Source organism: Cavia porcellus, unplaced genomic scaffold (genome assembly GCF_034190915.1).
Source record: "Cavia porcellus strain 051 isolate PalLab524CR breed Dunkin Hartley unplaced genomic scaffold, mCavPor4.1 scaffold_21, whole genome shotgun sequence".
Lineage (NCBI taxonomy): Eukaryota > Metazoa > Chordata > Mammalia > Rodentia > Caviidae > Cavia > Cavia porcellus.
Window position 1 is genome coordinate 13,013,531 of NW_026947504.1, and position 25,502 is coordinate 13,039,032.

Sequence of the window (25,502 nt, forward strand, 5' to 3'; positions counted from 1 at the left end):
ATTCTGAGAATCACAGGTGATAGCCCTCAGGAAAGTTTTCAGGCAAATCAGAGGAAAAATAAGTCTTTTTGACACTTTGCTCTTCCCCAATTTGTCTTTGCAAAACCCTTCCCTTTAGTAAAACCCCCAAACATGTTAACATTTATTTTTTCCAAGAAGAAATGGTTCTCAGAGTACTTGGCAGAACAATTAACACCTAAGGTAACAAGTCACAATACTGCTTCTGACTTCACACATACAAAAAGACTGCTTTCCATGCTGGAAAGGCTCCAACTATAATCTGATGCATATTTGCTTAATCCAATTTAAAACTGAATAAAAATTTTAGTCACCTAATGCCTCAAAGGTGACAGCGAGTATTCCAAAGACTTTACAGTCACTCAAAAACAAAAAAGCAGAAAATCTACATTGAACATTTTTCTTGCTGTACCCAAGGATATGTTTGGGAAAAAAGCTGATCAAAAAGGGAAAACATGAACACTCTAAACCTCTATGCTACAACCTCAAATTCTCTGAAATGTCATTTGGAAAAGAAAGGATCAGACAATAAGCTTTCCTCACAGTCACTCTAATCTAATCAGTGACAGGCATGGCCCTCACGGAGTTGTTCCTGATTTTTTTCTTTTGTTTCCTTTTACCTTTTCCGTATGTGTTCCATTTCCGTTATAGTAACTGTAATCTGGAGTCATTCATTCCTATTGAATTCTTTTTTTGTCTCTCATTGCAGGGGCTTTTGATGTTGGTAGGAATACCAATTCAGAAACATGCTTTGAGAACCAAAGGAGTCCGTTTCATTTACAACTTTCTAAATGACTTGGAACTATGAATGTAATGATTCTGCATTTTCTCTTTTTATAAAGTTCTTATACTGAAGACCAGAAGATTTGGGTTTTTTTTTTTTTCCTTTCTGAATTGATTGACAAATGCAATTTTGATTTCAAAACATAAAGCTAATGACCACATCCCTAAGCCAAAACAAATGACGAGAGAGGGCTTCAGTTTAGAAAATAAATTCTCCTAAATCCCTAAAGGAGTTGACAATGTGGCAATTTCAAATTCTGAACAACTGATGAACTTTTGACTTTAGAGCAACACCTAAATTCAAAATAGGAAAAAAGAACATACAATTGAACAGTTAGCATTTTCTCCTTTTGTTATGGGATCTAAAAGTTCAGGCTGGCACCAAAACAAAAAACTAATGACTCCATCAGCAACCTAACAGATGGCAGGCACGAAACGATTCTAACCTTCTCTAAGAATGCTGGAGAATAGCTCCACGGAGTTTAATTTAACAGGGTGGTGACTGCTATCTTCTCTCGGCCACCTCTTGCACAGTGTGATCGTACACAGCTCAAAGAGCTGCATCTTAAAGTCCAGCCATTCATTGACTCAGGTTAACCCTCTGAGACAAGCAAGGGACTGGAATTCTGATGAGACTTGTTCTCTGCATGGGATCCTCCTTCCAACAAATGCAACTCAAATTTTTGGTCATAACTAAATAGACACATATGGTGGAATAGCTTTAACATCTCTTTTCTCCTATTAATATTTCAGATGAGACACTGAAATCATATTTTTAAGGACAACAAATTTGTATTTCTGGGGGACTAAAGGCAGAACACTAAAAATGAAGGTCTCTAGCTCAAGTGCCCTCTCTCATCTAGTTTCAAAAGGGTTACCACTGCTAGAACATTACGCTGAAGTGGTGGGAATCACTGTCCATGGATTAAAGCCATCTGGGGAGTTTTATGCAGTCTTGACACAGGGTTGCCACCCAGACCAATAAACCGAAAGGAATCTCGAAGAGTAGGATCCAGGCATCAGCACTTTTTAAAGCTCCCCAGATGGTTTCAAAGGGCAGCTAAAGTATTTAAAAAATACTGCACTTTAGATTTCTACAAGTTTTTGTAAGTTAACTTCTATTTTGCGTCCTCATCATGCTGTGCTCACCATTCTTTGGACTCTGTCTCTCCACCTGCCTTAGTCTCTCCAAGGTTTGTGTTAAGGTCCCAAGTCTCATGTTAAGGGATTTGTAGGGTTATTCCACAGTAGCTAAAGTAACATCCTGTACCCACAGAAATATTAGGGAAGCACTAAAGTGATATTGCAGATATAAATTCAAGGGTGTCCTCAGACCAGATATAATGTCTAAGGGTCTGTAGGTAAAAAAGTTCATGCCCAAGTGTCCCATACCCTGCAATCACCATACACTGTGAAGTATCTTCTTGGCTTAGATGAAATGGTCTCATGTAGCCCTGTTCAGCTCTCTGACGAGGAGGGTAGGCCAAATGAGAAACTGCTACCATCCAGGAGGAATGACATGCACCTCACTAATTCAGACTTTAATCACTCACAACTGTGCATCTGCTGATATGCTCGGGAACCAGTGACCTATACATCTTTGCACTGATCTCTCCATTGTGTATCCCAGGCCTTTTTCCTGCATCTCAGTAAGTAATTATCATTTCTTGTACTCAAGGAGCAGGTGTATCTGGTCTTACCTCCTATACGTATCCATTACTGCCACCTGTCAGTACAAAGATGGCACAAGCTTTCTAGAGACCCGCTGGATCAAGTAAAAAACAAAAACAAAAGACCTATTTTTCTCTTGCACACAGCAGGTACTGAATAAATGCTGGTTAAACTAAGAACTTTACTCCTAAATGTACGTCATCCCCACGGACTAGCTCTAACAAAGGAAGAGTGTCAATAGGACTTTTTGGAGGCATTTTAGTAACGAGGTATAGAAACCCATCCAAATATATCTGAGTAAAAAAGACAGACAAAATGACAAAGATGAGTCCCACAGAAGTAAAGAACCGAACGCATAACTAAGACTCAACAAGCCACTCTGCCTCTCACTTTCTCTGGGACCACCTAATTTCACAATGCCATCTGTCCACATTTCTGCAGTAGACCCCAGTCCTCTGACACAGCAGGCCATGGCCCACACAGGTCACCCAATAACAATGGCCTTTGCTTACTTTTGGGAGAAATTTTACTAGCTCATCTTCGAAGAGGAAACCAACACGGCAGGGTATGCTGAACACTCCCACCTAGACAGCTGAAGGAGACAAGGTCATTTCTACAAGCAACACAAGCTATGCTGAAAAATGAGGTGTCCCCCAGAAACCAGAATACACATAAATATTTGTTGTAAAATCTTTATTTCAGAAGGACTGCAGGATGGCATTTCATAGGCATACAATTAATTGATGGCTGTGAATCACAATAACACTGAATTAAAAACACTTAATCTTGTATAAAAATCTGGCCGGAGAAATTTTCATTTGAATTTTAATCTATGTCTATTTCACATTATAGAAAAGAGCATATGTAAAAACACCAACACACAATAGCTTATATGTCAAGAGAAATGACTTAAAGCTGCAATGTCACTTATCTTGAGGTCACAGATCTGATAATTGCAGTTGAAGATCAGGAAGTAAATTTGAGGAAGGTGCGTGAGCCACGAAAATAGTATCACAAATAAATGCAGCCTAGTTTGTTCATTTTAATGCTATGAAGGCATCACAAACCCTCATTCAGATGATGTTTACTGTTATTTGCCACAGAGCGGGCTGTTCATGATTCCCAAGCCCATGGCAAATTAGAGGAAGGCAGACACAGAAATGACAGGTAAGAATGAGGGGAAAGAAAATATCTAAACACCACTTAGGAAATCAGAGCAAACACATTTAAGGTTATTCAGTACAGATTTAACATACCTAAGTAGAACCTGAAAGAATTAAAAACAGCCATGGGCATGCATATAATCCCACTACTCACAGGACTGCTGTGAGCCAGCCTGAGCTACATCGCAAAATCCTTTCTCAAAAAGACAAAAAAAAAAAAAAAAAAAGAAAAAGAAAAGAAAAGAAAACATAAATGATTATCTTTAAAAGATTTAATTATCTTCATTAGATTCTGCTTGCAAAAGCAGGAAAATATATACTAAATTGAGAAATAATTCCAAGTTAATGGTTGAAATAAAGAAAAAAAGATGCAAATTAAAATAATCTTCAATTGTCTTCACCATTTATCCTATAATATCTGATAAAGAAATATACTGTTTCTAAAATACCCAAAATAATTCATATAAAAAATAGCACCTCTTAAATACAAATATGATTGAAATCATAACATCCTTTCTGGTGAAAGAATCTCAATCAGATAGGGATAAAGTCAGCTTCTAGTTGCATAAGAACTTTATATTGTGTCTTCAGTGATCAACTGTATTGATCGGTGAGCTCTAATAACTATAAAACCTTCTGAAATGATGGAGACATACAGATGAAAAATACCTCCCATCAAACCAGTGTTTCTCAAAGTGTGGTCTGTGGAACCGAATAACCAAATATCCTGGAGAATTTGTATCAAAATGAAGATCTGGTATTTCAACTGAAACTACAGGAGTCAGAATTCCAGGAGGACAGAGGACCTGTGTTTCTGGACCCCTCCCTAGAGATAATGCCTGGTACACATGGCACTCTTAGAATCACACGGGACACCATCCCTTTGAAGGGCACCCTCAGCAACCCAGAATGGAGGAAACTGGCCAGGTCCATTATCAACCCTTCCCACTCTTGGGCCCAATAACTCTGCCCTCCTGCTTTGACATTTCTTAAACTACACTGTAGATAATAAAATTAAACATAAACTTCTATAAAATACGTGTAAATTTTAAAAAACTGCTGGGGGTGGTGGCACATGCCTATAATCCCAGCACCTGAGGCAGGAGGACTGTCATTGAGTTTGAGGCCACTCTGAGCCACATAAGTGAGTTCAAAGCCAGTCTGACTGCACAATGATGTCTTGCTTCAAAAAACAAAAAAACAACTACATACACTAATTAATTTTAAAAGGTCTGTAAGCTTTCTAAGCCACATGTGTGAAACTGAATGTAATAAAGGCCTCCAGAGGTAAAAATGTTGTAGAAAAGGTTTTGATGCAGGCCCAGAGGATTACTTGGGAAAGAGGAAGAAAATGCATCTAAAAGCAGTTGTGGAAGAAAGGCCAATGGCGCTACGTTCACAATACAAAAATGCACAACTATTAAAAAGTTGGCTGGGATGTTTTGCCCTAATTATAACATGTGAGAAGCACAGACTGAACGTACAGGCAGTGGAAGGTGTCAAACAATTCCCAATTTGCTGCCAAGAGATAAGAATTAAGAGGTTTCTTTTAAAACAATGTTTGTCTTCTCATAGAAAATCACAGAACTAGAAAAACCAGCCACATGGTCACACAGTGCGGGAGCTGGGCAACAGCTGCTCACTTTCAGCCAGCCGTAGGCTCCTGGGGTCTCTCTACTGGCTCCAGCCTGCTTCACTCATCAAACCAGTGACCACGTCCCTGCAGGCCTTGGCCTTGGCCACTCGGGCTTCAAGGAATCAAGACACAACTTCAGCCTCTCTGTGCCTCACTGTACTTCTAATTTTTAAAAACCCCACTAGAAAGATTCTTTCCTACCTCAGCAGTGCTAGGAAGAAATTAAATAATGGCGGCAAATTACCTGGAATTTGTCCTAGAGTTCTCCCCCTTAAGTATGCATTAAAATCAACTGGAGGGCTTTTAAAAATACCATTGTCTGGGCTCCATTCCCAGAGACTTTGATTTCTTAGTCTGGGATGCAGCCCTGGCATCAGGATGGCAGGGAGTCCCTCTAATGGACAGCAATGTTGAGAACTCTGACCTTTGGAGAGACTATAACTTGTTGAGTCTGAAGGATTACATTTATTGGAACATCAGTCTCCAAATGCAGTTTCGCCTCTCACCTCCACAATAATTCACAATACTTCTTACTTCTGGAAAGAGGCTACTATTCCAAAGCCTACTTACTGCACGGCATTTACAAACTGGAAAAGAAGGTCAAAATACGTTCTGATTTCTACCATTCATTTTTCCCTCCAACACAACTGAGGAATAAAACACTAAGGAAATAAAGGAAAATTATCCGAAGAGATAAAATTCAGGCAGCAAGAATAGCTCAAATACAATACAGGAAGGCTCATGGTGGTAGGCTTATATGAAAAAGTACAACTGCTTTCAAATTCATCAATGTACTAAGCAGAAAAATTTTCAAATATTAAGACAATTTCCCCAAGACTTTCCAGTAATGGCTCAACTTTGATCTTAAGAAGATAAATTCCAAATTATTACCTCTTTCAAGCTTTCTATTAGGTAGAGTACATTTATATTTTGGCTTTCCATCATGGGAAATGCAAGCTATTGTCATTGAAATTTCAAACAGTAATACCACCTTATGTTAAAGTTGGAAGTTGTATTTTTGAAATAGTTTCACATAACAATCTATTTACTGGACTTCTAGCAGGCACCAGGAAGCACAGACTTAATCTCATTGCCACATTTCATAAAGTTTTTAAAAAGAGCTTTGGAAAAATTTAAAATTATGCTTACGATCACTGAATAGTAGGTGGGAGTGCTTGGATTGAATCAACATCTGTCTGCCTGACCCCAAACCCATATTCTGCAAACTAAACTGTTTAATTGTCACCAGCCACAGCAGAAAGATCTGTGCCCAATATCCCAATTTTCCCAGTTAAAAAGCCAGGTGTACAGCCTGCTGCATATCACAAAATAAGCTAAAAAAAAAAAAGCCATGTCAAGAGCCTGCCCTCTACTCTCTGTTCTTCCAGATGATTGAGCCACAGTTGATGTGACACATGATAAAAGCTGTAGGGATAGCATTTATGTATCACTTATGGATGAAAATAAATTCCTGGTTTCTTAAATATGTGGCTTGGTTTCAGCACAGGTCTGACACAAGCCTGTCTGTTCCAGGGCCCTAGAAACACATATCAGGATGAACCACTTTATTGTTCCAGTATCCTCTCATGAATCCTATGAACAATGATGGGATACCAGTGAGCACAAGCACCTATGCAAAACTTTATCCTGCCCTTGGCTGTCCTGACACCATCTCAGATGACCAGGAGGACACCCCGAGGAGGATGGGGATCATCGTATATGGGTTTTTCCTCTATTTGTAAAATCGTAAAGAGACTGCATCATAAAACTCCAGCTAGAAGGTCTCATTTCCGTGAGACCCACTCTCTGAGGAGGCTCCAAAGGGAATGTGTCATTTTATGTCCTGATAGCATAGTGTCCTTTTCGTTAAGCTGCTGACACTATATCCTCAAACCTGTACTCCAGGAATGGTGCCAATGTTGTAGCCAAGAAGTGATTCTCGAAGAAGTAGGAAAAAAAAAAAAACAGACAAGATACGGCTCCCCTGCAAGAGAAAGCAAACAGGTTTTATCACCTAATAAACATGTCTTGCTAATCAATACTTATTTGCCCTCTTTTCTAAAGCAACTTCGGAGAGTCACTTGAATTCTATCACTATGGATAATTCTTGAAGAAATTGCATTCCTATCTCCTAATGATCTTCGAACAAAGCAAGTACCTCATTTTATGAAGTCCAACTACCCAGAGGAACTGGTTCAGAGAGGAGCTTAAAATACAGTTAAAATTGAGGTCTTAATCATTACAATGTGACAGAAACTCTACTGTTATCAAACCTCGCCAAGCCCTGTCTCTCAACTGCCCGCAGCAAGAACAAACAGATGTCAGGGCTATTTGTTTTATTCAAAAATGACAAGAAATCAAAAATCTATCAAAAGGATGTGTCAGTAGCAACGCCTCAAGCATACTGGTTAGTGAATTTATGTGCCTCCATTTTGGCTCACGACAAAATCACCTCCCAAGCTTTCTAATTTCAAATGTCTACTTAGACATAAGAGAGTTCTAGAAACTTACTATTAATAAAAGATACCATATACCAAGTAGTTGTACTCTGTGCAGCTTTAAGTTAATACAAATTTGACATGGCCTGGGACATAAAATATTAAATAACTTTTCTTCATGCACATTTGTGTAAATTCCACAACACGTCTTTTAAAAACTGAGAAGTGCAGAGTCCCAAGGCTGGCTTACTGAGTAAACTGTAAAGCTCCTGTATTAGTGCCACGTCAGAGTGCCGCTTTATGTGCTAACAAAATGCCCATTTCTACTCCACTGTGCACGGGGACTGGAATTTTATGAGCAATTTTAATGACCACTGTTGCTCATATTTTAACTACTTTATTGTCATTTTAAAACTTATCCAATCTTCAAAAAGTGATAATGTTAGAATTAATACAGAGAAAATAAACTATCAAACTATAAACTTTAAAACAGAGGTAAAGTGTGATTAAATGTTGTATTTTTAAAATACTAAGTGAACCGTGGTGGCTCCCAACCACCAGCTGGTACCTGTAATTCCAACCATTGAGGGGGTTAAGGCAAGAGGACCCACAGTTTGCGACCAGTTTGGGCAACTCAGTGAGACTTTTCCTCAAAAAAATAAATTAAATTGAATTAAACTAAATTAAAGGGCTAGGGACACAGCTCAGTGGAAGCTCAGTGCCTACCTAGTATGTGTACGGCTCTGGTCTTCATCTCAAGTACTGGGGGAAAAACACCACCACAATTAACTGAGGATCTAACCCAGGAGACAATAGACTTTTCCTTTAAGGATCAAACAGTTATCATTTTAGGCTCTGAAGGTCTCTGCTGCTGTTGTTTTGAACATCATCAAAAACATAGCTGAGTTCTAATAAAACTTTATTTACAGAAGCACACAGCAGCCTGGATTTAACTTACAGGCTATAGTTTTCCAATCTCTACTCTCCCTAACGGCCGAATGCCCATTCTTTTAACGTGGCATTTCCACTGTTCATAAAGCCAATATTCCCTCTACCTACAACAGTCTCATCTTTTCCATAGAGCTATTTTTGAGAAACCAGAAAGTTCCATCAAAGCAAAAACATTTCAAGCTAAATACAAATGGGAAGTAAGTATATGGAAAAATGCTCAACATTATTAGTCATTCAAAAGATGCAAATTAAAACAACACTGAGATTCCATCTCATCCCAGAAAAAACAGCTATCATCAAGAATTTAACCAATAACTAATCTTGACAGGGATGTGGTTTCGAAAAAGGAACCCTTCCCCAATTTTGGTGGGAGTACAGACAGGTACAACCACTGCAGAAATCAGTATGGAGATTCCTCATACAACTAGGATTAGAGGTCCTATTCAACCCAGGTATTCCCTTTCTGGGTATCTTCCCAGAACAACTGAAAACATCATATCACAGAAATATATATGCACCCATGTTTATAGCAGTAACTTGTAATAGCTAAATCTTGGAAACCCAAGGAATGGATAAAAAAAATGTATTTTTTTATGATGGAGTACTATTCAGCCATTCAGAAGGATAAGCTTGAGACTTTCATAGGTAAATGGATGAAACTCGAAACCATACTCATAAGTGAAATAAATCAGGCTCACATGTGTAAGCATCATATTGTCTTCTCGGTGTGAGACATTGAAAGAGTAAATAAAGTCAAAAATGTACAACAGATATGGTAAAATGGGAAGAAATTGTTAAAAAGGAAAAAGGTACTAGGATGGGGACAGGGGAAGGGAGGGAGGGGAGATAAGAGGGCAAACAGAAATAAAAAATGATTGAGATGCAATATTTATATGAACCAATACCCCAAGGTGAATGTAATTATTATGCAATAAAAACAGACTAATGGGAAAAAGCGTAAGTATTTGTATATAAATGCTGAGATATTATGGACACGAGACCAAAGGATAAAGGTGAAATTCATTTGTTTCATATATATCTTGCACTCATAGCCTGAATGTAAGTTTTTACAGTATATTTTGTGTTCTGGTATTTTGACTGCCACCCATCGCATAAGTCACTTATGAAATTTCCACTTGTGGCATCCTGCTAGCACTGAAATGTTTCAGATTTTGAAGTATTTGTTTCTGAGGTTTCCAGATTAGAGAGGCTCAACCTGCATGACTAATAAGATGTATTTGTTTCACTGGCCAATCGATATGTTCCTTTCTTCCTTCCGACTCCACTTACCGCTTTAAACCTCTCCTTTTATTGTTCTCAGAACAATAAAATTAAGCCTCAGTTAATCCTGAGCTGCAGTCTTTATAAATCTATGCCACTTTGAGAGACTCAATCATGGTAGATTGTGCTGAACAGTTTCAGCGATTTGAATGAGGTTGTAACCCAGCACGTAGTACAAAACTGCTCTGAAAATCAAAGAACCAAGTAAATAAAGGTATTGAAGAGATAACAAAACACCTGTGTAATAGTATTCCGTGGATATAACTGGGAAATGTACAGCGTGAATAGCCCAGGGAGGTAGATGCAAAATACCAGGCTTATAAGCATGAAAACATGGCTCAAGTAAATGATTCTGATTTGCTTCTGGTACTCACTGGTGATTCTTTATTCGGCTAAGGGGGCACCACACTGTTCCTTCAGCAGCATCTCCATTATTCTAATTCCCTATGGAGAGAAGAAAGAGAAATCAAAATGCATACTTCACAGACAAGCATTCTACATTTATCATAGCCCTGTCTTTCAAGGAATCCAGGTATTCATTGCAGGAAAGCAGGATCACAGTCTTTCCTTATGTTTTTATGATATTTTGCTCAGAGATATCACCTACATATCTCTAGATATGCTCAGACCAACTTGGGAGGATGGGCAGAGCATAATTTAGGATCTTTACTTTTAACATAAGAGATCAGCCAAACAGAAGTTCAGCAACTTCTTGAAAGTGACCCAACCCCTAAGTGGCATTGCTAGGGCTGGAACAGCAGCACTGTTAACATTTGCTGACCGCCAACAAATGTGCTGGTTTCACTTGGGTCACGGGTGCTGTGATGCCCACTAAGATCCCCTCCGGGATGGAGGCACTCCCTCCCCCATCTACCAGGGCTGCGGGCTGCTGCAGGCACACAGCCATCCTCACCCCAAGGGAGCTGCCTCACTGAAGTCACATCCCCTCTCCAGGAGGAGCCCCGGCCAGTAATGAATGGATATCCAGTATAAAGGCCCGAGTGCCTTATGTCAATGAAATGATCGTTAAGGGTATTTCAACCAATGCCATCGCTCTCCACAAGGTCAGCTGGGACCTTAGCTGCATCTGCATCTCAGTCACCATCATCCTTCTTTCCATCCCTCACTCCTTTGTGCTCCTGACTTCTCTCTCATACACTCTGCATGAAAATCTCTATCTCTGAGCCTGGGTCGGAGATGGCCTGGGTAGTCTGGGTAGAGCCAGCCTATGCCACCTTGCTTGATGTGCACAAAACTTTCAAGCAAGTATCATTCTTAGGCCCATTTTACTGTAAACAGAAACTCAAAAAGGTTTAAGTAATTTGCCCAAGGTAATATAGCTACCAAGTAATGAAGCCAGGAAGATACAGGCACCCTCTGCTCCCGTTGGCAGCATCTCTCACCCTGCTGTACTGTTCATTCCATGACAGTCTGTACCAGCCTGCCCACACACCTACCCTGTGCAGAAAATTCTACACTGGAGGAAAAAAACACCTGATATGCCTTTATTTCTTTAAGGGCAAGTGCTACAAGCCAGAGGATAGACTTTCAGATAGAAAGAATTAGAACATAATTAAGAGGCAGGGTCTTATGAATCTCTACACTGGATCTGGGAGGAAAGAGACTCACTGTCATCATGAGACAGAAAAAAAGTTTAGAGAGAACAGCAGTGAAGGGAACTTATAGTAAAGTTTCCCAAGTAACTGCTAGGATGAGTCTGATTTAACAGCACTAAGCAGGCCCCAGAGTTCTATGCTTTTAACAAGAACTTATGTGATGCCCTTCTGACGAAGGCAGGCTGAATGGGCCAACAGGAGAAAGATAGAGACTTCCTATTGGATTCTTTTCTGAGCCAAGGAAGGGCTGAGGATGGGAAGTAATCAAAAGCATTCCTAAAGAACACAATGAAATACATTTGACAACAAAGTAGCTTGAATGAGGTTTGATCCAGAAAGTTGTGCAGATTCCACCAAGGCCAGCACCCTAAATGTTGCCGGTGCTTTGGAAAGAAGAAATATTACAGGATCTCAAGAGATTCTGAACTAGGGGCTGGGGATTTAGCTTAGCGTCATAAGCACCTGCCTTGCAAGCAGGCGGTCATGAGTTCGATCCCTGGTACCGATAAAGATGAAAAAGACAAAAAAAAAAAGAGATTCTGAGCTACAGGAAGTCCAAATCAAAGCGGTAAACTGTAGGGTTTGGTGTTGTCATGAGAGCTAAGAGATCTGGGCGCCAGTCACACCCCCACCAGTATTTAATGGGTACCTGAGCTGATCATTCACACTATGGGCACATTAGACTACAGATGTCAGAGAACAACAAGGCCAATTGGTTTAGTGCGTTCTATGCCCAGCTGCACACCAGAATTAGAAGAGAAAGCCACCAATGCAAAGTCAGGCTCCAAACTCCACCAGTGACTCAATAAGAAATCCCAGGGCTGGGAGCAGGAATTTGCATTTACATGCTTCCTGAGATTCCAAGACACAGCTAGTACATATACTAGAATTTGTAAATAGCAGCTTTATACCATCTCTGAGATCTCTTATGTTAGGGTTTGTGTCTAGCTGTCCCTCCAAAACCTCAGGTAGTCACGGCAGGGACTTTGGAGGTGCTGACTCTAGAGGTGTGATTGAGTTACACTGCAATGCTAACAGGGTTAAGGGTGCTGAGATTAAGTGTGGTGATTGCTAGATCGATCCACTGATTGGACTGGCACTTAATCTCAGTAGACTGGATACAATATTAGGGGCAGAAAGAGGTTTATCTTTCTCACTTGTTGCTTTTGCTGTCTTCCATTGCCATGAACTATTGCCACTCTGCCATGTGACACCTGTCTTGGAACGAACTGATTATGGACTGAAACTTCCACAAACTGTGAGCAAGTAAACCTTTCCCCCTTTAATTTTGGGTGTTGGATAATTTGTCTTAGCAACAAGACAAAAGTAACTAAGACACCTTGCAACTCTGCTGGTCGGGGATTTGACAAAATAGATTCTCCTTAACAATTCTTATGATATAGTATATACTACACACTCTTAGGGCCACTCTTGTTTTAAAACAAATTGGAGGAAAAGACACAGGGAGATGAATCTAGACCTGGATCATGCTCCTTCTGATCTCATTCATTCAACAAGTCCAATTAACAAATATTTATTATGTACCTACTACAATACATACACTGGAGATTAAGTTGTGAACAAACAAGACTAAGACCTTGAGCTTATAAAGCTTACAGTCTAGTAGATCCTGAGAAATTTTCATACCCTTGTTTGGTTTTGTTTGAATGAACAACACATAAATGGACAACAAATAAATGCCTTAGTTTTATTTTCATTAAGAATAAAAGTAACCATAAAAATTCATTTTCAAACTTCTTTTTTGCAGGATAGGTGTATAAATCTAGATGTTGTCTTTCAAACAAGAAAAGCACACTGCTTTACTGCGGAAGTCAGAACCCATGAAACCTCCTCTCCCATTCATCTAAATCAAGACCTCTACCAAGTATTGGCTGAACACTAATTGACATAAGTGAAGACTGTGAGGTTTGCCTTGGGAATTGAAAGATGTTATTTGCTGAATCAATTATGTTCCCAATGCAACAGCTGATTTTTCCCTCCTCATTTCCTCCTCTCATACCACCTTAGTCTTTTTAAGCTGAACAGTCAGAAATAGGTAGGGAACAGGGGCAGGGAGAGAGTGAATTAAAAAAAACTAACAGGGAGGCCAGCCAGTATTTAGTACCTCTCTTTGATAAGGAAGAACCAAATCAAATCCCAATCGATAGTTCTTTCAAATAAAGTTTATTCCAACAGTTAAATCTCAACCCCCAGGAGAGCAGGCTTAAAGAGACTAAATTTCCACTACTTATCACACAATGATGCTTGAAATGCAGAACAAACATTAGTGGAAACACCTTTATGGGTATGGCTTAAAAGCTTTTTGGACTGACAAACCATAAGTCAGCTTGATTTTATTATTTCTTTCCCCTCAGAGAATTTCTTTTCTCTATTACAAGGCTATCTTTCTCTGCTTGTCAATGTAGAGATAAGTAAGCTATCTCACAGGCTCATTTCCCTAATACCGGAGCTGGGCTGCCCAACTCTTCCCACAAAGGAATCTCAGAGCCTTTCAGATTCAAAACACTTCACCAATTCCCACTCTGCTTCTGAGGATGCTGGAAACTGTGGGAAAAACAAAGCTTGTGTTTCGGGGAACAGAGATAAGCTAGAACCAAAGATGGCTACATACGGCCAGTATATATTTATTGTGTTATAAAAATGATGCTTTCTTAAGCAGCTCTGATTCACCTAGGAGGCTCCAATTAGGGTAACATTAGACCTTACAAAAATTACAGAGTTCTAAAGCAGTTCTCAAAAACACAGCCATGTACAGCACTTAAGAGAACTGCTCATTCATTATGACGCTGAGGAAAGATTGGTGTTAAAGATGCCCCCTGGAAATGACGCTTCCTTGAGGGTCACGGCGTGGAACAGATACCATGGACAGTACCAGGGCCCACTGTGTGTGTCACAAAGTGCACTGACAGCGTGGGGCACGGGGATGCATAAATGACAAAATGCTGTGGTACAAGGCTTCATTGGTCTCTTGAGAGGAAAAATATCTGACAGACCAAACAGCCTCTGAGAAGTGCTACATCCTACAAAAGAAAAAAAAGTACAATGGAAAAAAGGAAGTAGAGACTAATCTCACAGGAAAGGAGGGCTCGGAGCAGGACTGGAAGAGGAGAGAGGCAGACGCAAAGTGTGCTCTTCAGGGTGACACCGAGAGATGGAGAACCAGGCAGACGGAGGCTGAAAAGAGGCCTGAGGGTGAGAGCTGCATGCAGCATCCCTTCTGTTCAAGCAACTGCCGCCCTCAAGGCTGGGAAGCCAGACAGCCCCAGACAAGGCCACCACACTCCCCAGCTTCCCACTCCCCTGTGGCTCCTCCCCAACACAACTGATTCCCACCTTAGCTCTGCTCTTATCTAGAAGAGACAAGAGCACATGAAACCCCTCTGTGTTGAATCACAAGAGCACTGTAACAGCGATGACTCTCAGAGAGATCTGGGGTCATGTCGAAGCCAAGTATGAGAGAGGGTAGATCATCTTAAAGTCTGTAAACTTCAATTTTGAACTTCAAATAGAAGCAGTAACATAGGCTTTTCCTAATGAATTAGTTAAAATAATGCACACTTTGGTTATCCTAGTACCCAACATTAAAACACTAGTTTTTGGCCAGGCCTGCTGGTGGCACACACCTTAATCCCAGCACCCTGGGAGGCAGAAGCAGGAAGATCACAAGATATGAGTCTTGCCTAGGGAAGTTAGCCAGAACCTTTTCTCAAAACAAAAAATGAAAGGCTGGGGATGTGGCTCAGTGCAAACCCCTGCATCCAGCCCTGATGACTGTAAGAGCAAAGCAAATAAAAAACCCCACTAGTTTCACAAATGTTCTCCAAATATAAATCTCTTCCATAATCATCTAATGCCACCAGAAAGTAAACACAGGAAGTTGAAAGCTTTCTCTATCTGATTCAAGATGTATTCAGTAGAAGCACAAGGCCTTGGGGCACAAAATGCAAGAGTAAATGTTTACTATAAATGACTGACTTCATCCATCAGCCAATCAATCACCAGGCTACACATATCAACCACTTTTTTCCTACTGCATTAATTTTCTGTTTATTTTTTAAAATAGAGTCTTGCGAAATTGCTACATCACTCAGGCTGGGATCAAACTTGAGATCCTCCTGGCTCAGCCTCCCAGAGTTCTGGGAATTCAGATATATGATATGTGCCCAACCGCATCTACTACAATTTACGATAATGTACTGAGAATCAGGGAACAGAATTTACTTACATTTGGATCTTATTATCTACTGCAGAATCTGACACGGAATAGAACTCCTGCATGCCAGCCAATGAATGTGAATTTCAGAATTACAGTACAGTCTGCTTAACAGCATGCTTGAAGTGCGGTTGAGAAGGTCAGCACAGGGGAGCTGCTGCAGGAGATGAAAGAACAAAACAAGGAAAGAACAAAGGTTGAAAACATGAAAGAAAGAAGGAAGGAGAGACTGATGCAGAGAGCTGACAGCAGAGGCAACAATTAAAGTGTCCTGGGTTAGCCAACGGGCATTTAGAGACTGAGATCCTTCCACGGATGTTGAAATTTGTATTTCAAAACCACTAAGTACTTACTTAGTAAAATGATCACTGAGGTTTAATGATACAGGCCCATCATCTTAGCTACTCCAAAAGCTGAGGCAGAATTGCAAATCTGAGCCCTGTTTGGGCAATTCCACAAGATCTTGTCTCAAAATACAATATAAAATAAAGGACTAGGGATATAGCTCAGGAGTTCAAAAAAAAAAATGTATCGATTTTACTTCAAAAACCTCACTTTCCTTTTGATTCTAATGTTTCCCCTCATCAATCACAAGCACAGAGGCCTGCTTTCTACTCGGGGAGCATGTTCAGTTCCTTCTTTTTGGCTTGTTGTTTTCTCCGAGAAACATCTCCAGATCTTTCCAAGGCTGGCTAGTGACCAGGGTGCTCCTTACAGTACCAGATCTTGGCTTACTCAGCACCTCCTCAAAGGGTCAGTAAGCTCCTTTACCTGGCGATACCCTGAACCACGTCATCCAGCATCCATCCCTGTCAGTAAGTCCCATCCTTGTAAACATTTTGCACCACCTTGCACTCACAGCACAAGCTCCATGAAATGGAACAGAAACCTGGCCAGTATTCACTGCTAGGTCCCAGCACCTACACCGGAACCCAGCACAGACTATGCAGCATCTAGAAAGGAGGGAAGAGATGAAGGGAGGGTGACAGGGATCAATCTGCATCCAACGTTCTCAGCAAAACAGAAACGAGAAGCCAAAGTCTGCAAGAAGAGATATTTTACCACAATAAAGCATCTTTTGATCCGATGCTGCCCAACTCTTAAATTCAGGGCTTCCTCGCCTACAAAACTGGGATAACACCACACAGTGACACATTAAAATCTACTGGCACATACTGTGTGCCAAGAACATCTGCATTACCTATGTCAGCCTTCCACCAGCCTCGGAACATTGTTACCTTTTCTTTGGGATGAGACCAAAGCTCAGATAAATTAAACATCCTGTCGAAAATCAACCAGGTGTGGCGCACACACCTGTAATCTCAGTACTTAGGAGACTGAGACAGGAAGATCACTTCAAGTTCAAGACCAGTCTGGGCTACATAGCAAGATCCTATCTCAAAAAAAAAAAAGAAAGAAAAACACCCGAATTACACAATAATGAAAATGCAAAGCCTTGACCCCATTGAGGTGAACAGGTGGGAAAGCCCAGAACCCCAACTCCCATCATACATGCCACAAGTAGGCCCAGCACCTGGGAATAAGAACATAAAATTGTCTTTTCACATGCTGGGTACATCCTTTCCTATTGACTATGCTCAAAAATCCTGATAAACAAATCAGTTATTTTTGTCCTGCTTCCAAATAAATGTCATGAATCTTAGTGTGTGAATCAATATGGATTCTAATCACCTCTACAAATTATTTTTAATACAGTACTTTTCAAGTAGAAATAGCCTCACGCAATGTACGGCTTCAATATGATTTTGTCATAGTGACTAATAGACTTGCAAGCAACATTGATTCATTTTTATTTTCACTAATAACCCAGAATCTTTAGGTATAACTACAGAACATTAAGCTGGTAACAATGATTTGGATATCTTTGCAGCATAAATTCCTCCCTCTCCTTATGGAGAACATTTAATTCTCATAGCTTGTAACAGAAAAGGCTATATCGCAGAATAATAAAATCTAAAAATGGGAAAGCACCTTAGAGTATCTAATCCAGACAGGAAACATTCAGCTAATGATGGAAAACGGCCCACCTAATTTAGAGAGATGTCCCATGATGCACAGAGCAAAATCATCCCCATACAGCAAACTTCCCAGTAAACAACTTCCCAGTAAGCTGATTGGTCAGTTAAGTCACCAATGCCTTTTTATTTTTTGCATTTTATGAAGTAACTTCCCTTACTTGCCATTACTATGACTCAATCTGTTTTCATTTCGCATCTTCAAAAAGGTAATCTGCATGTAGTTTTATTTTCCCTTACTCTGACGTCAGGTGAAATATGGCTTTTTCTTAGCAATAATCTAGGCCACACTCAGTGCTAGTCCTTCCCATTCACGGGACCACATGCCAGCAGTGTCAATCTGAATTACAACACAATTGTCCCTTATACTCAAGCCGAGCCACTCCAGTGCCTGGCACCAGCACTCCTGGTAACCACTCTAAGATTGTGACGCACTAAAACATAACATAGCAATCCCCTTTTCTTAGCCACTTTTTGCTATTCCTGCAACATAAGCTCAGTCATAATTTCTCTTTGTTTCTTCCCTATTCTAAGAAAAACAATGATGAGCAGCATGCTGGTACATTGAATCTACCAATGAATTATTTCTAAAAGAATAAATAAATCTGATGCCCAGACAATAAGTAAACCCAACAGATTTCCAGATAATTCTCCTATGACGTTTTATTTCTATCGTTCTCCTTTGCCCAGGCTCATGCATTTCTGAGTTAACAATCTTTCCATGCAGGGCAGTCACCTATGTCTTCAAATCAGGCATTTCATTTCACCAAAATACAATTTCCGAAAAGCTATAATTTGGTCAAAAACCCACCTCATCAAAGTTCAGCCACATCAAAGCTAATGACAATTTATTATGGCAATACACAGCAGGGCTTTACCTAATTATCTCATTTAATCCAGCCAACAGCCCTACGAGGCAAGACACTTCCACTTTCACCATTTCCAGGAAAGGAGAAGCCTCGGAGAGGGAAAACCTTGCTTAAGGTCTCAGAGCCTACCAGGCGACAAGCATAAGATTTAAGCTTGAGTTTCTCCCACACGTTGTGCCATGGGTACTTTGCCTGTAAAATAGGTGGAGAGAGAATAAGCACATTTCCTCACAGGCTTTCTAGTTAAAGGAAACAATGTACAAAGCTACTGGCACACAACATTCCATTCTCTCTGTGGCCGAAAAAGCAGGAACTGACTTTTCATGCACTAGCTCTGACTAGGGCCCCTCACAACGGAACTCACCAAATGTCAGAGGACGCTCATCTCATGCTTATTCATATTCCACAAAGTGCTTTTCACTTGCTCTTCCTATCACTTGACAGTCACTAATGTTTTTTGTTTTTTTGTTTTTTTTTTTTTTTTTTATTTAAGAGGAAAAAGAGAAAAACACAAAACAAACCAAAGCGGTGTAAGGGTACACGCAATACAGAACTACAAAACAAAACAAAACAAAACAAAAAACCATAACAGTAAGAAATTACCTGCTAGTAGATTACACACTATTTTCTTGAAAATAGTTCCTCAAATCACAGTATCAAAGAACACAAGGTGGACATTCAAACAGGGAGACTGCAAACAGCTGTGTTCAATGTTCCAAAAACATTGATAAAGTCAGCTATTTAACACCCCCAAACACACTTGCTGTTATATCCGTTAGAGCTCTTTTTCTTTTTCTTTTTTTTTTTCCCTCTCTTTTTTACAACAAAATTTACACATCTTGGATTTTATTACTCCTTAGTGCTTATTACTTTCTTTGGGGGGGGGGAAGAGTACAAGTTTATCAACAATGGTTATCAACGTTGTCCCTTGTTTCCTTAAAAAGAATTGTCTATCTTATTAGATATTATAAAGTTGGACAAAACAGTAGAGAACAAGACCAATAAAACTTAGGCATTGTAAACATTACAGGACTTCCAAAGAAGACAATAGTCAAACCAGAATGGGTATCTTAGTGAATCTTATTGTCTTCAAAGTAGTTGCCTATGTCTTCAAACTTGATACTATCATATAGAATGGAACAGAGTCTAATCAGTCAAAACAAGATCGTGGGAGTACTACAGGACTTCAAAACAAGTTAATAGGAAATCGAAAACAGTTACTATTTATATATCCTAATTTTTTTGAATTTTTTCTTTAATTAAGACAAACATAAGAAATGACTAAATAATTTTTTTTTGAAACAATAAGGGGGAGATTGAGATAAAACAGGACATAACAATATAACAATAGAGGTCACAGCATGACTGTTTCAATAACCTAGTACTTCACCACCTTATAACCTGACTTAATAGTAGTTACCATAGTGTCTTTTTCCTTGAAATATTTGGGTAAAACTTCATATACTCTAGCTTCAAATATTTTCATATCAAGAAGCCCAGAATAAAGCCTTTCTAATTAATGAGTGAAAACTTTATAAGGCTTCAAGGCCACCTAATGGGGAATCATGATTACCACATATTTTTATATATTTGAATCATTACTTACATTAGGGAAACTATTCGGTATTCACACATGCGAGATTGATTTATTTCACTTATGAGTATGGTCTCAAGCTGTGCCCATTTATTGATAAATATCTCAATGTGATCCTTCTTTATAGCTGAATAATACTCCACTGTATAGAAATACCACAACTTTTTTATCCATTCCTCAGTTGATGGGCACTTGGGTTGTTTCCAAGATCTGGCGATTACAAATTGTGCTGCTATAAACATAGGTGCACATATATCACTGTGGTATGATGCTTTCAGTTCTTCTGGGAATATGCCTAGAAGTGGAATAGCTGGAATAAATGGGATTTCCAGTCCCAACTTTTTGAGAAATCTCCAGACAGATCTCCACAAAGGCTGTACCAGTCTACACTCCCACCAGCAGTGCAGGAGAGTTCCTTTTTCCCCACAGCCTCTCCAGCATTTGTTGTCGGTTTTCTTGATCCTGGCCATTCTTTCAAGAGTGAGATGGTATCTCAGTGTGGTTTTAATTTGCATTTCTCTAATGACCAATGATGATGAGCATTTTTTCATGTATTTATTTGCCATTTGCATTTCTTCATCTGAGAATTGCATATTCATCTCAGATGCCCATTTTTGGATTGGATCTTTGAATTTCGGAGGTCTGAGTTTCTTCAATTCTTTGTATGTTTTAGACAAGAGGCCCTTGTCTGAGAGAGAGTTAACTAAAATCTTTTCCCAGTTTGTGGGTTTTCTTTTCACTATGCTGGAGATTTCTTTTGACATGCAGAAACTTTTTAATAAGAAGTGGTCCCAGTTATTGATTCTGGGAAGTATTTCCCGTGCGGTTTGAGTCCTGTTCATGAATTCTTTACCTACTCCTATGTCTCCAAGGTTTCTACCTATTTTGTCTTCCAATAGATTTAGTGTTTCTGTTTTAATATTCAGATCTTTGACCCATTTACATTTTAATTTAGTACATGGTGATAGACATGGGTCTAGCTTTAGTTTTCGGCAAATGGAGAGCCAGTTTTTCCAGCACCATTTATTAAAGAGACTGTCATTCTTCCAGTGAACCTGCTTGGCTCCTTTATCAAAAATAAGGTGGTTGAGTGTGTTCGTAGTTGTGGTTGTATCTTCTAATCTATTCCACTGATCTTCAGCTCTGTTTTGATTCCAATACCATGTTGATTTTACTACTGTTGCTTTGTAGTATAACTTCAAGTCAGGGATTGTGATGCCTCCTGCTTTGTCTTTGCTGCTTAGAATTGCCTTTGCGATTCTAGGTCTCTTCTGGTTCCAGATGAAATTTAGGAGTGATTTCTCTAGATCTATAAGGTATGTTGATGGTATTTCTATTGGGATTGCATTGAATCTGTATAACAGTTTTGGGAGAATGGCCATTTTCACAATGTTTGTTCTTCCTATCCATGAGCAAGGGATGTCTTTCCATTTTCTGAGATCATCTTCAATTTCCTTTTTCAGTGTATTATAATTTTCACTGTATAAGTCTTTCACTTCTTTCGTAAGAGTAATTCCTAAATATTTCATTTTTTTGCTTGCTAATGTGAATAGTCCAGTTTTTCTTATTTCCCTCTCTGTAATTTTGTTGTTCGTGTATAGGAATGCTATTGATTTCTGAGTATTGATTTTGTATCCAGCCACATTACTGAATTTATTTATTGTATCTAAGAGTATTTCAATGGAGTTTAGGGGGTCTTCTATGTAGAGTATCATGTCATCTGCAAACAATGATAATTTAACTTCTTCTTTTCCTATCTTTACCCCTTTTATTTCTCTTTCTTGCCTAATTGCTCTGGCTAGTACTTCCAGTACTATATTAAATAGGAGTGGTGATAAAGGACATCCTTGTCTTGTACCCGATTTTAAAGTAAAGGCTTTCAATTTTTGGCCATTTAGTATGATGCTGGCTGTTGGTTTGTCATAAATGGCCTTTATTATATTGAGGTAAAGACCATTTATTCCAATTTTCTGTAAAGTTCTTATCATGAATAAGTGTTGGACCTTATCGAAAGCTTTTTCTGCATCTATAGAGATGATCATGTGATTCTTATTTTTGGCTTTATTGATATGGTGGATTACATTTATTGATTTGCGTATGTTGAACCATCCTTGCATTCCTGGGATGAATCCCACCTGGTCATGGTGTATAATCTTCTTGATGATTTGCTGGATCCTATTTGCCAATATTTTATTGAGGATTTTTGCATCTGTTTTCATTAGGGAGATCGGTCTATAGTTCTCTTTTATAGTTGGGTCTTTCTCAGGTTTTGGTACTAGAGTAATATTTGCTTCCAGGAATGACTTAGGAAGGATTGCTTCCCTTTCAATTTCATTGAATAGTTTGAGGAGTGTCGGCATTAGGTCTTCTTTATATTTCTTGTAGAATTCTGCAGTGAATCCATCTGGGCCTGGGCTCTTCTTGGTGGGCAAGGACCCAATTACATTCTCAATTTCATTAGCAGAGATTGGGTTATTCAACAGTTTTATATCCTCTTGATCTAGCTTTGGTACTTCATATGCTTCTAAGAATCTGTCTATTTCTTCTGTGTTATCAAACTTTTGAGAGTAGAGGTTTTCGAAGTAGGTGTTGACGATCCTCTGTATTTCTATTGGGTCTGTAGTGATTTCTCCTTTTTCATTTCTTATTGCATGAATTTGAGCTTTTTCTTTCCTTTTTTAAATAAGGTTGGCTAGGGGCTTATCGATTTTATTTATTCTTTCAAAGAACCAACTCTTTGATTCGTTGATTCTTTGGATTGTTTTCTTAGTCTCTATTGCATTGATTTCTGCTCTGATTTTTATAATTTCCTCTCTTCTTTTGGCTTTGGGCTTGACTTGCTCTTCTTTTTCTAGCTGTTTGAGGTGTAGCATCAAGTTATTTATTTGTATTCGTTCTGTTTTCCTGATGTGGGTACTCAGTGCAATAAATTTTCCTCTCAGAACGGCTTTCATTGCATCCCACAGATTCCGGTAAGTTGTATCTGCATTTTCATTTTCTTTTAGGTATTGTTTAATTTCTTCTTTAATTTCTTCTGTGACCCACTGATTACTCAAGAGTGTGTTATTTAGTTTCCATGTGTTTGCGGAATTTTTGCAGTATCCTTTGTCATTAATTTCTAATTTCAGAGCGCTATGATCTGATAATATGCAAGGGATGATTTCAACTCTTTTGCATTTGCTTAAATATGTTCTGTGAGCTAATATATGGTCTATTTTAGAAAATGATCCATGTACTGCTGAGAAGAATGTGTATTCTGATGTTGTTGGGTGGAACATTCTGTATATGTCTATCAAACCCATTTGTTCACAGGTGTGATTCAGTTCTGTTATTTCTTTGCTCATTTTCTGTCTGGTTGATCTGTCCCTTGGTGTCAGTGGTGTATTAAGGTCTCCTGTTACAATTGTGTTACTGATAATTTGAGTTTTCATTTCTGTTAATAATTGTTTTATATAACTGGGTGCTCTGGAGTTTGGTGCGTATATATTTAAGATAGTTATCTCTTCCTCTTGGAGTTTTCCCCTTACGAGTATGTAGTGACCTTCTTTGTCCTTTATGGTCATTGTTGGTTTAAAGTTCACGTTGTCTGCAAACAGAATGGCTACTCCTGCCTTTTTTTGGATTCCTGCTGCATGAAGAATTGTTTTCCATCCTTTGACTTTCAGTCTGTGAGTATCTTTCTGGGTTAGATGGGTTTCCTGTAAACAGCATATGGTTGGATTTTGTTTCTTGATCCATTCTGCTAGTCTGTTTCTTTTGATTGGTGCATTGAGACCATTTACATTAATGGTTATTACTGTTAAATGCTGGTTAATTGTAGGAATGTTATCGCTCTGCTGTTGCATCTTTATCTTTCGGTTCTGTTTAATTATTTGCTTTGCTTAGTGGTTTTTTCCTTTGTGTATCTAAACTGTCTTTCAATATTTTTTGCAGGGTTGGTTTGGTGTTCATGAAGTTCTTCAGCTGTTCTTTGTCATGGAAGTATCGTATTGCACCATCTATTTTGAATGATAGTTTTGCAGGATATATCAGTCTTGGTTGGAAATCATTTTGCTTTAGGATCTGGAATACTTCACTCCATGCTCTTCTTGACTTTATCGTTTGTGCTGAGAAGTCTGCTGTGATTCTGATAGGTTTTCCTTTATAAGTGATTTGTCTTTTCTCTCTGACAGCTTTTAATAATCTATTCTTGTATTGGATTTCTGGGATGGTGACTATTATATGTCTGGGTGTAGTTTTATTTTGGTTATGACTGTTTGGAGTTCTATATGCTTCACTGATCCTGATGTCAGTTTCTGATCTCATGCTTGGGAAATTCTCAGCTATTACTTCTCTAAATATCCTCCTGACATCCTTCATGTTGTCTCCCTCTCTTTCATTAATCCCTATCATTCTTATGTTATTCTTCTTTGCATCGTCTTGCAGTTGTTGAATTGTTGTTTCCTAGTTCCTTGTTATTTTCAAAAGATCTTTCCTTTCCTGTTCACTAGCTGCAATCCTGTCTTCAAGGTCTGAAATTCTATCTTCACTTTCATTAAGGCGGTTTTTACAACTTTCAGTGGAGTTTTTTATTTCCTGTATATCTCTGTGCATCTGCATTATGTATTCTGTTTGTTTCTTATATTGCTCGTCTAGGGATTCTATCTTTTTGTTTAGTTCCTCCAATTTTTTATCTGTGTTTTCTTTAGATATATTTAGAATCTCTTTCATTTCTTTTATCATTTCTTCTTTTATCTGGGAGATTATTTCGAGTTTGAATTTCTTTAAAGCTTCCTGGAGTTGCTTGTCAATTTCAGTGGCTATTGTGTCCGATATATGAGGTGGATGGGATATATTTTCTTCTATATACATCGCTCCTAGGGTTTCTTGAGATGGGCTGGAGGTTTGAGGTTGTAATTTGGTCTTTCGTTTTGTCATTTTCCTATATTTCTGTGTTTCAAGTGTTATTTGAAAGCTTCCTCAGGATCTGTTGAAAATCCCCTTCTATGTTTGGAGCTACTGGGACTCTGGCGCCATGCTACTCCAAGCCATTAGGCCTACAGAACCAGTGGCCCTCCTCTGCCTGCTCAGAACTCCGCAGTTCCAGACAAGCTGGGCCTCAGGGACACTGTGCGCCCACCTGCCCCTTGGAAGCTCCACAGTTCTTCAATCGCAGCCGGGTTAGGGTACTCACCACAGGCCGCAGTGCTTCAGGAACCTGTGGACCCTCCCT

At 39.1% G+C, this 25,502-nt stretch overlaps 1 protein-coding gene across 12 annotated transcripts in view; it reads right to left on the reverse strand.

Annotated features, from left to right (window-relative positions):
- The window catches only part of Prelid2 (PRELI domain containing 2), a 396,128-nt gene that overhangs the window by 287,179 nt on the left and 83,447 nt on the right, over positions 1-25,502 (reverse strand). For 4 of the 12 annotated variants that reach the window (XR_010041656.1, XM_063232306.1, XM_063232307.1 and 1 more), the window contains 2 exons: positions 10,316-10,385; positions 3,151-7,255 (listed from right to left, as the gene is read on the reverse strand). Coding sequence is in view for 4 of the 12 variants with exons in the window: in XM_063232306.1 (XP_063088376.1) it covers positions 10,326-10,385 (60 nt within the window). In the remaining 8 variants the exon portion in view is untranslated. Of the gene's footprint in view, positions 1-3,150; positions 7,256-10,315; positions 10,386-15,803; positions 15,949-25,502 lie in introns of those variants that run through there. The other 8 variants (XR_010041657.1, XR_010041654.1, XR_010041655.1 and 5 more) reach the window with 5 other exon arrangements.